Source organism: Oxyura jamaicensis, chromosome 15 (assembly GCF_011077185.1).
Source record: "Oxyura jamaicensis isolate SHBP4307 breed ruddy duck chromosome 15, BPBGC_Ojam_1.0, whole genome shotgun sequence".
In the NCBI taxonomy this organism is placed as follows: domain Eukaryota; kingdom Metazoa; phylum Chordata; class Aves; order Anseriformes; family Anatidae; genus Oxyura; species Oxyura jamaicensis.
In genome coordinates, this window is record NC_048907.1 from 7,753,477 (window position 1) to 7,767,445 (window position 13,969).

The window sequence follows — 13,969 nt, forward strand, 5'->3', positions numbered from 1 at the left end:
AAACAAATGTAAACTAATCCTGGCTTCCCATGAAAAACCCACTCACACCAAATACTCTGTGACATTTTGGATGTTCATTTTTTTGGCCAAACTATGTCCCAAAATGAGAAAGCAGACGAGACACACTGGCATCCCTTTTCCTGCCTCCTCACTGGTGACATGTGCCATAACCCTGCATTGGCCACATCTCACAGGTACGTGCGCCGGTCCAAACTCCCAACCCTGCCTGCATGAGGAGGCAAAACATCCTCAGGCTACAAAGCTCAAGTGGCAGGTGAGAACTATCTTCAAAAAATGAGCTTGTCAAGTCAACAGGGGGAAGAATAACCCTTTGGAAAAGGTTGACTGTGATTATCTTATTGAGTTACAACGGGAAAAATCAAAGGCAGACACAGAGGGGAAGGGAAACAATGTGAGGTGAGTATCCCAGTAGTGTTCCCAGCTGGACTGACACTGATACACTGCTTAGATAAAGCTAGTCAGCCCTGCAAAAACTGTGTGGCTAAAGCAGAGAGCAATGGTCTACTGGAAAAGGAGCATTTTTTATCAATATTGATAAAAGGCATCTATAGAATATGAGAGCTATTTTGGAAAAAAGTCACATACACAACAAGGATCTGTAATTCTGCTAAGCTGGCCAGGGATGTATTTTGTCTCCTTCTGTATAGAGTACTGAATGTATACAGGACTGTTAATAAACGTGATTCTTCTGCCAAGCAATTGTGTTTCTGTACTTTATATTTCCAGTGTGAAAAGTCTAATGAAACATTTTAAACCAAAGCCGTTTCCTTGGAGCTGCCTCTGACCTTCTTTTCCTCCTCTCTCCGCCAAATCTCCCTGCTAGGCTGAATTCAGACCTAATGTCTGCTCCTCCCACCAGGCTTTTGGATATGTGACAATATCCTAGTCACTGGGAGCTGTGCCTGCTGGTGTCCATTGTCTTGTGTCCAGTTTGGGAGAGTGCTTTTAAGGAAAAGCCCAGAATGAAATTTATGAAGAGTACAATGATTTACAGGAACAGCCAACTATGCAGCTAGTTTCTGCACACATCTAACAGCAGCTTGTGAGTTTTTGGCAATTAGTTCACAAGGTTGCAGCATGGGAATGGTTTAAGGCTGATGAACAGGCTTTTGAAAGTTTAAAACAATCTGCAACACCAATCCCAAAACACTATAGTCCTGTGGAGCAGCCAGAGCTGTGGTAGGATACTGGGGGAAAGGGTGTGTGTGTGTGTGAAGTCGCCTAAAGCCCGCCACACAGAGCCTGTTCCGTTCCCTGGCAGAGCCCTGACAGAACAAAAAGGGGATCTGCACTGACAAGAGGAGCTGCTGGCTGCGCGCTGCGGAATGCGTCGGTTCAGCCGTGGGCACGGTGTGGATGTGCCTCCTGATTACAGCCACTGCTGCCTACAACTACATCACGTTACTGAGGCCCCAGAGCAAGGCGAGCAGATAATGTAGGCTCCAAGAAGGCCAATACTCGTAACTGCTGCCCGAGGCGGGACAGGAGTGGGCTGCGGAGCAGGGAACTGAGACCCTCAGGCAGGCACAGCAAAGTGCTGCTGATGCGAGGCCCAGGGGTGCTCGCAGCATGGTGGGGTGTTAGCCAAAGGAAAGCGATGTGCCTTCTTCAGGGTCAGTTATAATCTGTGGGGACATCATATGCCCGTACCCCACAGCACTACCTGTGTGCTACGTTCTGTGATGGCACACATACAGACTGCCTTGTTCAGGTACAGAAGCAGACACAGACCTTCGTACCAAGTCAAACTGCTGTCACGACAAACATTTACCGTAATCGCACTGCAAATAGGATGCAAAAACCTTTGCAGATATTTATCCCACATTAAATCAGTACCTTACTTAACAAACAGTTTCATTCCAAGACCAGCTACATGACAGGAATTCACAACTAGCCCTGAGCTACAAACTCTGAACTTTCCTTCTTCTGCCCCCTCTCCCCCCTTCCACCAGAGCTCTGCAATTTGCCAGCCTCCTTTATGTCTCAGTTAGGCCCTCACAATGCAAGGCAGGCAGACCCATGTGCCCACAAACAGAAGAGCTCCTCCAGCTCACAATAACTCAGCAGGTTTCTGTGATTTTCTGAGGCTGCATTACTGTGTGCCCATGTCTGCTGTCAAATTACTGCCTGGACACAGGCTCCATGGCTAACCTCAGCCTTACCCCAAACACAAAACTGTCCCCAAGCCCTCAGAAACATTCATCTTCTCTTTCAGCTCTTCTTACGAAGCAGTGTAAGGCTGGCTGATGTTTCTAGGAAATAAAGAGCATGCTTACCCCTCCGAAGACTTATTACGGTTTTATGTCCTCTTTCTGCAGCCTACTGAGAGTGGCTGTGCTCCATACCATGAAGCTAAAACACATCAAAACAGATTTGAAGGGTGGACGGTCCTCTTGAGGTTTCTAAAGGAAAACAGAGATAAAAGCCATAAGAAACAATCCTTCACACATAGCAGAGGTTGAAAAATAAAATCTACACTTAAGTTCATTTTTCTCTGTAGTGCAAGTCTCATGACTCTTCTAACTCTTAGCTGCTTGCCATGGTCCTGGCTGTAGCTTTAGAGCAGTGAGGAAAAACCCAGAGCACAGCAATTGCAACTTTAGCCACCTTCCCCTAACACCCCCACCCTGCCCAACCCCACAGCCACAGAGAGCTGCGCCTCGAGCTCCTGCAGGGGAAGCAGCCATTGCCGTGTCCTGCCTTGTTTTAAATACCTGTATGTAGAAAAGATGGCAGAGATTGTACATGCACCATAACTGAGGCAGGATTTTCTCAGGCCCAAGGTGGCACTGCTGTAATTGCTGTTGTCTGTTTCGACCTTCTCCTCGAGGTGTCTCCACCTCCCGTCACAATGTCACAGCAAAACAAGTCCCACGGTGGTCTGCAAAGCAGCAAAAGGAGCAAACGGCAAGACAGAACTGACACTGTTATGCTGCATAAAGTTAACTCTAAATCAACAATTTGGAGCAAATAGCATTGTTGCGTAAGAAAGTAGACAAAAGCAGTTACTTGACAGACCGTGCCACTTCATAGCAACACTTTGCATATATAAAGCACCCTGCACCCTGAATCCTCAAAATGCCTTAGAAAAAAAAAAGAACATAGTAGTGTTCTTCAGTGTTTTACAGGAATAGTGATGCATGAGGCATTCATAGGACTTGGCAAAGTGAAAACTGACCATCAGAAAGAAGAATAGAATGCGGGCTTTTTAGTCCCTATTACTCACTGACGTGCATTATTTTCAGGCAGCTCTTGGTTTTAGTCATTTTACTGCAGGTTGGATAAGAAGGAGCACTAAGGCAGGGAGAAATATGTGTTCTACATCTTAAAACAAGATCTTCCTAGTGGAACAGCAATAAGGATACCCTGCAGCCTTGGGTTTTCTCTGCAGCCATAAAGCCGGCATCCTCTTGACTGTGCTGGTAGCCAGGATAACCCCCAATCCATATTGTATGCTTAGTGCATGCTGTGGGAGGCAGAGCTAACAAAGGCTATGACAGAACTCCATCAGGGAAGTCCTTTTGGGCCCCATTTCCATCAGCTCATAAAAGGAACAGCCCGGACCCACATGCTGGGCTCTGCTAAGGCTGCTCCAGGCTGCAGCTCTTCATTTGCAAAAGAAATGACCCATTCATTTTCTCTCTGACCTCTGCAGACACTTCAGACTGCTGACCTCATCTGCTGATGGCCCCCACCGCTGCTGCGAGCTTCCTCAAACAGGTGCTCCCGGAATAAAACCTCAGCCTTCCTGGGCAGGCTGAACTCATGCAGCTTCAAGAATCCTGCACCAGGGCGGCAGAGGGGCTGTTCGTGCATAGGCTGGGAACCAAGAGCCCTCAAAGCATTTATTTCCTATCCAGAAAAGCAACAGCCCCATGGAAAGGAGACACAGATGAGAGGATGCAATTCTATCTGAGTAAACTGAAGTTAAAAAAACATACACCTGCTTGTGGGCAGCCGTGCACTGGACAACGCAGCGAATCTCATCTCTGCAGCTGCTGGCAGCTGCACCTTGCAGCTGCACCTCGTACTGGTGTGTGGTTCTACAGGCAGCTCCTGTGGCTCCTGCAGAGGACTGCGTGGCTCGTGACGGGGGTATTCTTGCCTCTGCAGCAGATTTCCAGGCTCAGTTTTGTGTTGTGTTGAAGGCTGAACGGTGACAGTGATACCTCAGCAGGGGAATCCGCATGCTTGTATTGCATTTCAAGAAAAAGACCCATTTCTTCTGACTGCTCATCACCCACATGAATGTTTCCACTCCCGGCTTTAAAACCACGAGCATCACAATCCATACTGACTTCTGTTCTCCCATTCTGGAGAGAAGATGATGCCACTTCACAGCTGGGAACAGGGTAAGCGGGCACATACATGGGCTTGTCAAAGGCCACAAAGGCATTCTGTGGCTGAACCGGGAACTCAAGAGCTGGTTTTGAGTCCAACTGCAGAGCCCTGTTCACTACATTCATCTTTATACAACAACATTTTTTCTACTTTGAGCGTGAAGCTTTCGGGTATGTCTGGAAGAATGCTGAGGTACTCGGGTGGAGTCCCAGACGTACACAGCACAGAGGAACTTACTTTTTCAGTAATAGTGGTACAGTAATGAAGCAAACTAGCTCAGCTCTTCCATCGGCCTCCAAAGAACACCCAGTTATCAGAATGAACAGAGCCATCTTCAGTAAGTAAGCTGGTTTGGAAGCTGATCTGCTTGTTCCTATTGCCATACACACAGCGGCTCTGCTACTGGCAGGAGAGGCCTGTGAATCAGGGCCCGAAGTCTGATGCAAGAGAAATTGGGTGTCTCAAGCTGCTTTCCCCAGCAGAGAACAACCCTATTAGTTTGAGAAAGTCCCCTGCCTGCTTTCTCTCTGAGTAATTAAGAGAGAAATCCTCCTCTCAGTGACCCCAATGCTCTCAGCCGAGGCTGATTTACACATGAAAGGCACCCTCTGAGGGGCCTTCTCCCTTTCACATTCACAACCAGGACCTATAAATAAAACCTTGCTGAAAACAGGAGCTTTCAGAAAGCTCTGTATATGTGCGTAAACGTATATAAGAGAAAGGGACTGGATGTGTGCACTCCAGAATGCGTGTGTTTGCATGCGTATGTGAGGAGTGGGCGAGAAAAGGGCGCACTCGCACCCAGCCCACATGCAGACAAGTGCACTTGGAAGAGCATCTGCACGGCTGTGTGAGCGTGCACAGGTAGCTGGAGCACTTACGGGAGGGGGGGGGGGGACGTACAGGTTTCCAGCTAGCACAGCTCCAGAGGATTTCATCTGAGCCAGCTGAGTCACTCTAGAGTTACACATGAAAAAAACGAGGGCAGATTTAGACCCAGTTGTTCTTGAGGGTATGCCTGTGATGCACTTTCCCTCTATAGAGCAGCAGAGTACTTGCAGAAATGGTATTTCTACATTGCTTTGGACATAACGTTGAAAGTAGCAGAGGCTTGAGCCTTGTGGCATGTGCTTCTACGTTTCTTTAACGAAACATGAGATTTTTGAAAGGCTGCATCTTCTCAGCAGCCCGGAATACAGAGAACAGCGTTATATTCTCCAGAGCTCTCAGTACTAGAAAGTTAAACAGTTTTTGTTTGTTTGTTTGTTTTTACAGTTTGTTGGTACACAACTGTAAGGTTGAAAAATAAACAATGGGACTGCTGCCAGGAAAAAGGTCACGAAATCGGAGACTGACTGCCTTTACATGCAGAAAGAGTATAAATACCAAAATGCCTAGATTTGAATCCATACTCTCTCTCTCCCCGCTGTCCTGTTCACCCATGTGTCCACATAGCCAGGATATTTCCCCTTCCATGAGGCCTAAGAAGGACCCTACACAGTTTCCAGGAAACTGGCGGTTAGTGTGACCCCTCCTAACACAAACCAGGTGACACATCTCCGAGCCAAGCCAGAGCAGACTGCAGGGCTTCATAAAGCAGGTATTGCACTCTGAGTCTTTGCCCCAGTAAGAGGGGGCTTTTTAAGACGTGGCTGCAACGTGATAATTTGAGAAATGCAAACTATTTTACTCTGTTACTTCTTAACAGCCAAATCATTTGCTTACTGACAATGTGTCTGTGTCCTGTGCTAAGGCCAGCAGCTGGGCTGTGCTTACAGGGCACCTAGGCTAGCACCGCTGGAGCTTCACCCACTGCCTGGTGAGACCCAGATCAGTGCGCGAGGAGGGAGCCCGTGTCTGTGCACCCTGCACCGCGCTGATCTCGTAATTACCACTTGCAGCCCTTGGATCTCTCCCCTACCCAATTCTTATGCAAAAATTTAGCAGAAGCAGGCAGAAAAAAAAGCACAAAGCAGGAGACAGGAGTGCAAAACCTCCCAGAAGCGCACAAAGCGCAAAACGTCTCTTCTGGCAGTTCAAAAAAACTCTTCCCCGCTACTTGCACTAGGCAGAAGTGTGTGAGCAGGGATGCAGAGCTCCCCTCCTACTGAGCTCGCAGCTAAAGCCCTCCCCCAGTTCCCAGGGTCTTCAAATGAAGATTTGCATAGCACTTCCAGATCATTCCCGAGAGAAGGGACAATGGCTCTCTCAACGCCCTCTTCCCCCCCTCTCCCTCCTTCACTTACAAAGCTGATAAAGCCCTGGTGAAAGGGGGAACAAAGGATTTACAGATGGCAGAATATTGATTTCCGCAGCTCCAGGACTACAGGGGGAAGATGAAGAACCCCCCAGAAACTCCGTGAAGTTTGAGACACGGGCACGATCTCTGCAGCACCAACTCTGCATTTGTTACGAGGGTGCCCTGGTCAGTACCTGATGGAGGGCACATTGCTATTCCGGAGGGATGAGCAGGCTCCTGGAAACCTCCAAACACAGAGAGATGAGATTACAGCCTGCAGTCCCAGCGAGCACATTTGTTGTTCCCAAACCTGCTAAGCAGATTGCTGCTTCCAGTGAAAGCAGTTTGCCACCAGGCGGGCCAGGCCGGCATTGCTCCAGGAGGCTCCAGCCCCTGCTGACGGTATGGAAGGCTTTTATAAATCACAGCTCATCACCGGCTCATGCATTATCCATGTTCTCTTCTGCCTGCTATCCAGCTTGGCAACTAGGAAAAAAAGAGAATGGGCTTTGATTGTGAATTAAAGTGAAACCTATTGCAGAACTCACTTTTAGGACTGTTACCTGAAAGCTAACGCTTCCTGCCTCCATAAGCATTTCCATTCTTAGAACAAGCCTAAACTTTCTTGTGTAACAAACTTCTGTTTGCTTTCAGCTTGGCCAGTCAACTCCACCTCTGCTGAACACCAGCTCACTGCAAACATTCAGATTTTTGCTGAGCTGGACGGCGATACAATGCAAAGTGCTCAAATCAGACAGATGCAGCATACCCACCAGGCGGTTAGCCAAGTCAGGCCGCAGAAGTCCTGGCCTGATCACCACCTACCCCACCACCACACCGAAAACACTTTTCTGAAAGTGACTGGCTCCCACCACTTTGTTTATCTCTTTAAGTAAATTATGTAGCATTTCTGCACTCAGAAGGCTCCCAGTATTGGATTTAGGATCACGTTTTTAAAGGTGACCAGCCAGTTGCTAAACTGAGAGATTCAGCTCTGTTTTGGAAAAAAACTCAGACTCTTCTGTAAGGCAGTAGTGCCCACCAGTGAGTGCAAAGGGTGGGTTTCACACCAGAGGTCAGTAATCAAAGGCAGCAACTGCGGCAGCGTGGAGTGTTCACTCACCAGTATTTTCCCCGTACCTTTGTAAAAACGTGTGCTGTCGTGATGAACGCAGTCATCACAGTGATGATAACCATCGCACGTTGTACAGTTAAGCATATTTTATAAAATGGTATCAAAACATTCCTCACAATTCTATTCGTAGAATAGCTTCAAATATTGTCTGGCTTCTGTCAGCTAGAAGAAAATTTTCACGTGGACTCTTGTGTATTTAAGCAGCCACTCCCAGCTTACGCTACTCTTAAAGAGTGAATCAGCCCCATTGGTCTCCTGACATACCTAATACAGAGATCAATTGCAGCTGTTGGGACGATAAAGACTGAGAAAATCCCATTTAAAATGAGCCCGTAACGAAACTGCCAGCATGCTCAGGCTGAGAGCAGGCCTGAGCCCCTTTGCAGTGCTCTCCACGAGCCCCCTGGAGTTTCCTGAGTGGAAGCAAAACGCACAGGGAACTGCTTCTAACCTGGGGCAGCTGTGCTGAGTTAGTTGTCAGCACTAACAAAGCTCTCGTGGGCATTCTCTTCCCTGAAGAGTGCTTTCAGGACTGTCAGAGGAGTGAAGGTGTTGGGGGGAATCAGGGAGAAGCACACCTTGGCTGCTCTCACCTCATGCTGTCTTTGGAGGCTATTGCAGCAGCACGGCTCAAAATCTTTATTGAGTCCCACGTCATGCCCGTTTCCTCACCACAGGCAGCGCTTTGCTGCTTGTTTTACTCATTTTTTTTCCTCTCCTTTGCTCTCAAATGACCACGCCGACAGCTTTGGAAGCATTAACGTCTGTTGCTTGCTTACAGTTGTTTTTGCCATAGACAGGTGTATTTTTGTTTACACAGTTCCACCGTTACAAAACAATGCTCTGGGGATACCGGCCTCCGTCCTGCTTTCAGCAGGTCAGGCTGGAGCCTTCCCGCAGCCGTTCTTCTCCTTGCTTTTTGCCCCTCACATCCCGTATCTCCCTTGCTCCTGCCAGCACAACGCTAGCGGTCTCTTTTCCTCCAGGGCTCCTTATTCCCCCGGCTAAGGCCCACAGCCCTCCCGGTTCCGTTACGCGCTCCCCGCCCCCCGCCGCAGCGCTGCCCCCGCGCCTCACTCCTCCCCCCCCCCAACCCGGGCCAAGATGGCGCCGCCCCCTCCTTCCCTCAGCCACAGCGCGCGATCACGTGACCCCCTCCCAATTCCCGGGCCACGCATGCGCAGCAGCCCGCCCGCAGCCCGCCGCAGCTCAAGGTCAGGCAGGCGGCGGAAGCGCAGCGCCCGGCCCGGCGCCCGCTTCCGGTTCCGGCGGCGGAGGAAGATGGCGGCGCTGGGGAAGGGCTCGCGGCTGCTGCGCGCCGCCCTCAGCTCGGTGCCGGGGCGCGGCCTGGCGGCGGCGGCGTCCCACGAGGCCGGGGGAGGTAACGGGGGGGGGGGGTCGGGGGCGGCGGGGAGAGGCCCGCGGGCGGGGGGGAGCTGCCCTTGGGAGGGGGTCGCGGTGTCCCCGGGGGAGCGGGGCCGAGTCTGAGCCGTGCGGTGCCCGCAGCCCGGCTCTGGAGGACGCTGACCTTCGTCGTGGCCCTGCCCGGTGTGGCCGTGTGCATGCTGAACTGCTACCTGAAGGCGCAGCACGAGGGCGAGCGGCCCGAGTTCGTCCCCTACACGCACCTCCGCATCAGGACCAAGGTACGGGTGCCCGTTTCACCACCCTCCTCCTGCTCCTCGCCGTGACTGCGGTGCCGCCCGAGCTGAGCACAGCTCTTTGTCCCTCATCATCCTGAGGCGCTGTGTGCATAGCCGCAGTCTTAGCTCGCGGCTCTCTCTGGCACAGCACACTTCTCTCAGCTCAGCTGAGGGACCCGCTGTACCCACAGGCCTCTCCCCAGCCCCAAATAATCCCACTAACGCCCTGCTGATACATGTCAAGTCGTGGAGTTGCTCTGCTTACCTCAGGCTAATGCAGAGCTGCATCCCCAAGTAATCCTGCTGCAAAATGTCAAGTTGGAGCTGCTCTGCTTACTGATGCAGGCCTGCAGGCTAACAGAGGTGATCCTAAATTCTCAAAGCAGGGGGTCCTCGTGGTATGGTACAATGGATTTATATGTTTAAGTGACAGCTATAACCTTGCTAGCTAAAGGCTTCCAGCTAATGGAGGTTATTTACTAGTTCTTGCTTTCTCCAGCCTGGTAGCAGTGCCAACTTGCTTGAGTCCACGTTTGCTGTTGAGCCCGCAGTTCCTGTGCTGTAAGCACATCCTTTGGTTATCTGTCAGGGCTTTGTTTTCTTTCTTCTTCCAACAGCCCTTCCCCTGGGGCGATGGGAACAAAACTCTATTCCACAATTCTCACCTTAATGCTCTCCCCACCGGTTATGAAGATGAAAACTGAGGTGCTGACCACAGCCAGGACTCTGGCTCTCCCTGTGTTCGGACCAGGCTGCTCTGTGGGAACCATCGCTTAAGAAAAACCACATTCCTTCTACGCTCAAATGGACCGGTGGTGCGTGCTCCACCTGTACTTGTGTAGAGGTCCTTTAAATAAACGATTCCAAACTTGAATTCAGGATCTGACTCTTTTGTTATCCTGTGACTCCTTAGAACTTACTCAGTTTAGTGTTGAGGCTTCCCCACAGGACAGTGCAGGAGCAAAGGGTTGGACCGGCCGCATGTTAACGCCTGCTCCTGTATCTGTAATGCTGGCAAGACTCATGCGTTCGTCATGAAGAGCATGAAATGGAATAATCAAACATGAAACTGAGTATGTTTGGTTTAAATGACCACTGTCATCCCACGTTCAGTATTAGCCTAACAACTGGTCAGCTGTAGGTAAAAATTCAGTCTGTTCTGAGGCATGTCCTGCATAGTCAGCTGTTGGGCTATTTAGGAGTCAGGAAGGCAATTCTGTCTTACGCAGCCCTTCCCGAGATGGAATTCCAGCAAAGATGTTTAACCTAAGCTCAGTGTGCCTTCACAGCGTTAATCTTCAGCTCTGCGGTGTTCTGGGCTATCAGCACAGCTGTTCTCACCCCTGCTCTTCACAAGCTGCAGGCTCGTTGTACGATGTTCTCATACAGATGCTACAGACCAAAGCTGGTTTTGCCCCGCTGCATGTCTGTGTAATACCCCTGTCACTCAGAAGCTTCGTAGCTTTGCCAGTTTTGCTAGTTCCAGTTCTCGAGGGGGACCTAGGAGATCTTAATTACCCCCATAGATACCAATTCTAAGGCCCCACGTCTGTTCCAATACAACGTTAATTTTGAAGTTTTTCTTCTCCAAGTCAACTGTTTTCCACTTGCCCCTGCAGCTTCTACGTTCTTTTACACAGTAGGAAAAATAGAAATTCTGTTTCTGCTGCTAGTTTGCTTCCATTTTTCCCCAAGGCAGAGGGCAGCAGCTCACCCGGCACCCTGCTGACAAGGGATGGGTGTCGCGTGAGCCAGGGGGGTGACATCCAGCAGCAGGCGCTGCAGGACGCCCTGCCCCGTGCTCCAGTGCAAATTTCATCCACTTAGCTCAGCAGAACACTGTAGTTGAGATGACTTCAGACGAGCTTTTATGTGTTCAAATACAAAGAACAAGGCACTGATGGGCACAGTTATTTTAGAGTCAGCTCGCAAAATGCCACCACATTTATTCCTACACAAAGCTTATAGAAAAGCGAGGGGTTGTATGTATTATTCCTTAAAAAACCACCAACACAACACCAGCTGCTTGACAGACCCTAAGGTGCTATTTGTGCTTTTCCTGGACACATCCCTGAACTCACCAAGCTAAAGTTAGTTTGGTTACAGCTGAGTGACCCAGCAGGAAGCAGTAACAGCTGATTTGGTTAATGCTCCATGCAGCCCCGTACAGATTGCTCTGCCAGCTGCCTGATGCACCCGTGAACGAGCGTGGTTAACCCAGGCTGTGTGGCTGTGCTCATGGTTAGGCCATCAGTAGTTCCTGACCTACGTAAGTACCAGGCTGTGTGCAGTAGTTACTCAGAAGCTGTGGTGCAGAGAACCCAGCAATGGCTTGAGAACTCCAATGTTTTAACAGAACCCAGCAATGGCTTGAGAACTCCAATATTTTAATTAAAAAAGCCTCTGAATGACCCTTCTAATAATGCTTAAGAGCACAATACTCACTTTTTTCCTCACTGTTATTCTAGGACAATCAGGAAGTTCTCTTTTGTCCCCGCTCTTTTGGCTGTGTCGGTGTAGAGGGGACAGTTTGGCTGATTTCTGCCACAGTGCTCAGTGGGCCGCTGGATGAGGAGCGGTGGGTCCTGACCCCTCGCTTCTCTTTCGAACACCCCTCCTCTAGCTGCTGCGAGATCCGCAGGAGTGGAGCTCTGCTGCTGAAATATCTCAGGATGGACAAAGTATGGAACGGATTTGGAGAGAAGAGGGTAAGTCCTAGTAACTCCTTCACAACTACACAAGCACCCACCATCAGGAACCTTCCTTGACTCCTCCACTGCCGTTACAAGGAAGAGGATTTCAGATTGCTGTTTTAGGAAAAACAAGTGCCCACTGCTCACTGCCAGGTTACACAGAGGAGTGACACACACCACATTCAGATGGGCTATCTGGCACATCAGCTGAGCATTTCACTCAAAAATCACTCCTGCTGCATAACAAGGAACTTGCTCAGAGTTTTTGTAGTTTACAAGCCAGCTCTTTACTAGGTGTAGTGTACACACCTAGTTACATGGTCAAGGGGCAGTTTCTTGAGCACGTGAGGTTCCCCAAGAGGCACTACAGGCAGCTGGAGCTTTTTGTCAAGCTTCAATCAGTGTTGCTCTCTTTCAATACATGTTTTAACTGCATCAAGCAAAAACCTATCAGGGACTGTGGCCAACCTGGTGCTTTGCAGTAGTGTGCAGGAAGATGGCCAGGTCCGCCCAGTTGTCCTGCAGGGATATGTAACACTAAAGGGGAGAGAATTCAAGTTCAGGATTGTTTCTGTACCTCAGAAAAGGCCAAAGAAAGCAGCCTCTAGGCTATGTTCTCTTCAGCTTCTGTTGCAGGCCACCTCTGTCCCCCTTGGACGTCATAATCAGATTCTGTTAGACAGTTACCCCCCTGAACAAAGCACAACCGGGTTATATTTATTGTAGCTAAGTTATTGCAGGTCCAGCGTCAGCGCTTTCTACCATCTCTGTTGCTGACACAAAACAATGCTTTAGCCCCTAAGCATTCAGCATCATAAAAATCAAACTTCTTCCACCAAAATCCAGCACCACAGAGATGAGGTAAAGGAAATTAATCTTTGTATTCTTTTTAGACACTGTCAAGTGTTATATAAATAAGCAAGAGAAACAAGTCATAAACCAACCACTAGGAAGTCCAACATCCCAATAAGCATCCTCCCATCACAGGGTACATTCAATGGGAAGTTAGTTAAACCGTCTGTTCACACTGTTAGATGCTGAACCACCACCAAAATTCACTCGAAAGGAGGCAGAAGTTACCACGTAATCCAGTCTTTTCCTGTGGTAGTTTGCTTTCATAAGTGAGAGCATTCCTTGCTTCCTAAGAACACAGGTCTTATGCAGGTGGTGTCCTGTCTTCTTCCTGGTCACGTTTCAGTCCAAAGGCTCACGTAAGTGACTCCATCCATACCGCTGCAGTTAAGAGGAGTTTTCAGTTTTCGCTTTGCTTGCGCCCATGAACTCCAAGCCTTCTATGGGTATGTCCTTCTCCTTGATTGCTTTCTGGGAAGAAGAGAAGCAAACAAGTTAAATTTGAAATGTTTTTAGTGCTTTATATAGCACTTCATAGTGCTAAGTGATGTGACATTTAACATAACCTAGATGAAGCAGCCTTAAGACTGGCTGGGACGCCCTCCTAACACCAGAAATGCCCCAACACGCGCTGGGGGCTGCCGACCCTAGCACGCAGCCGGCAGCTTCTGTGCCTGGCAAGCGGCGGCAGGCAGGAAACCAGCGGGGGACAGCGAGGGCTGCTGCCACACCGGAGGAGGGAGCGGGGCTGCCGGGCCCCGGGGGGGGAACGGAGGACAAGAAGGAGGGAAGGGAAGGGAGGGGGGACGCCGTGCCCTGCCGTGCCCGCACCTGCACGCAGAGCTGGTAGCGCTTGAAGAGCTGCCCGCAGGGGTCCCCGCCGCTCTCGCCCTTGAGGAACTTCTCGGCGAACCAGCGGTTGAAGCACTGGTCGTACTCGCGCTTCAGCTCGGTGCACGCCTCGCCCACGCTGTTCATGGCGGCGGCCTCCCCGCTCCTCCTCCGCCGGGCCTCCCCCGGCGCTTCCGTCGCAGGGAGCTGACGC

General features: G+C 50.0%; 2 protein-coding genes and 1 long non-coding RNA gene across 3 annotated transcripts in view; 1 reads left to right on the forward strand and 2 right to left on the reverse strand.

The window, feature by feature from the left end:
* Positions 1 to 3,951, reverse strand: part of LOC118174750 — a 33,518-nt gene extending 29,567 nt beyond the window's left edge. Inside the window, exons 1-3 of the long non-coding RNA XR_004754765.1 lie at positions 3,695 to 3,951; positions 2,736 to 2,902; positions 2,298 to 2,423 (exon numbers count right to left, since the gene is read on the reverse strand). This is a non-coding gene — a long non-coding RNA (uncharacterized LOC118174750). The remainder of the gene's footprint in view (positions 1 to 2,297; positions 2,424 to 2,735; positions 2,903 to 3,694) is intronic.
* Positions 3,952 to 8,976: 5,025 nt separating this feature from the next.
* LOC118174745 (cytochrome c oxidase subunit 6A1, mitochondrial) lies at positions 8,977 to 10,253 on the forward strand. Its single transcript, XM_035340342.1, has 3 exons — positions 8,977 to 9,117; positions 9,243 to 9,382; positions 9,997 to 10,253. Exons 1-3 carry the CDS (start codon positions 9,018 to 9,020, stop codon positions 10,081 to 10,083), a joined length of 327 nt encoding a protein of 108 aa, XP_035196233.1. The 5' UTR covers positions 8,977 to 9,017; the 3' UTR covers positions 10,084 to 10,253.
* Positions 10,254 to 12,764: 2,511 nt separating this feature from the next.
* Positions 12,765 to 13,945, reverse strand: TRIAP1 (TP53 regulated inhibitor of apoptosis 1). Its single transcript, XM_035340347.1, has 2 exons — positions 13,756 to 13,945; positions 12,765 to 13,395 (listed from the first exon to the last, which is right to left on the reverse strand). The coding sequence occupies exons 1-2, from the start codon at positions 13,900 to 13,902 to the stop codon at positions 13,312 to 13,314; spliced, it is 231 nt and encodes a 76-aa protein (XP_035196238.1). The 5' UTR covers positions 13,903 to 13,945; the 3' UTR covers positions 12,765 to 13,311.
* Between the last annotated feature and the right edge of the window lie 24 nt (positions 13,946 to 13,969).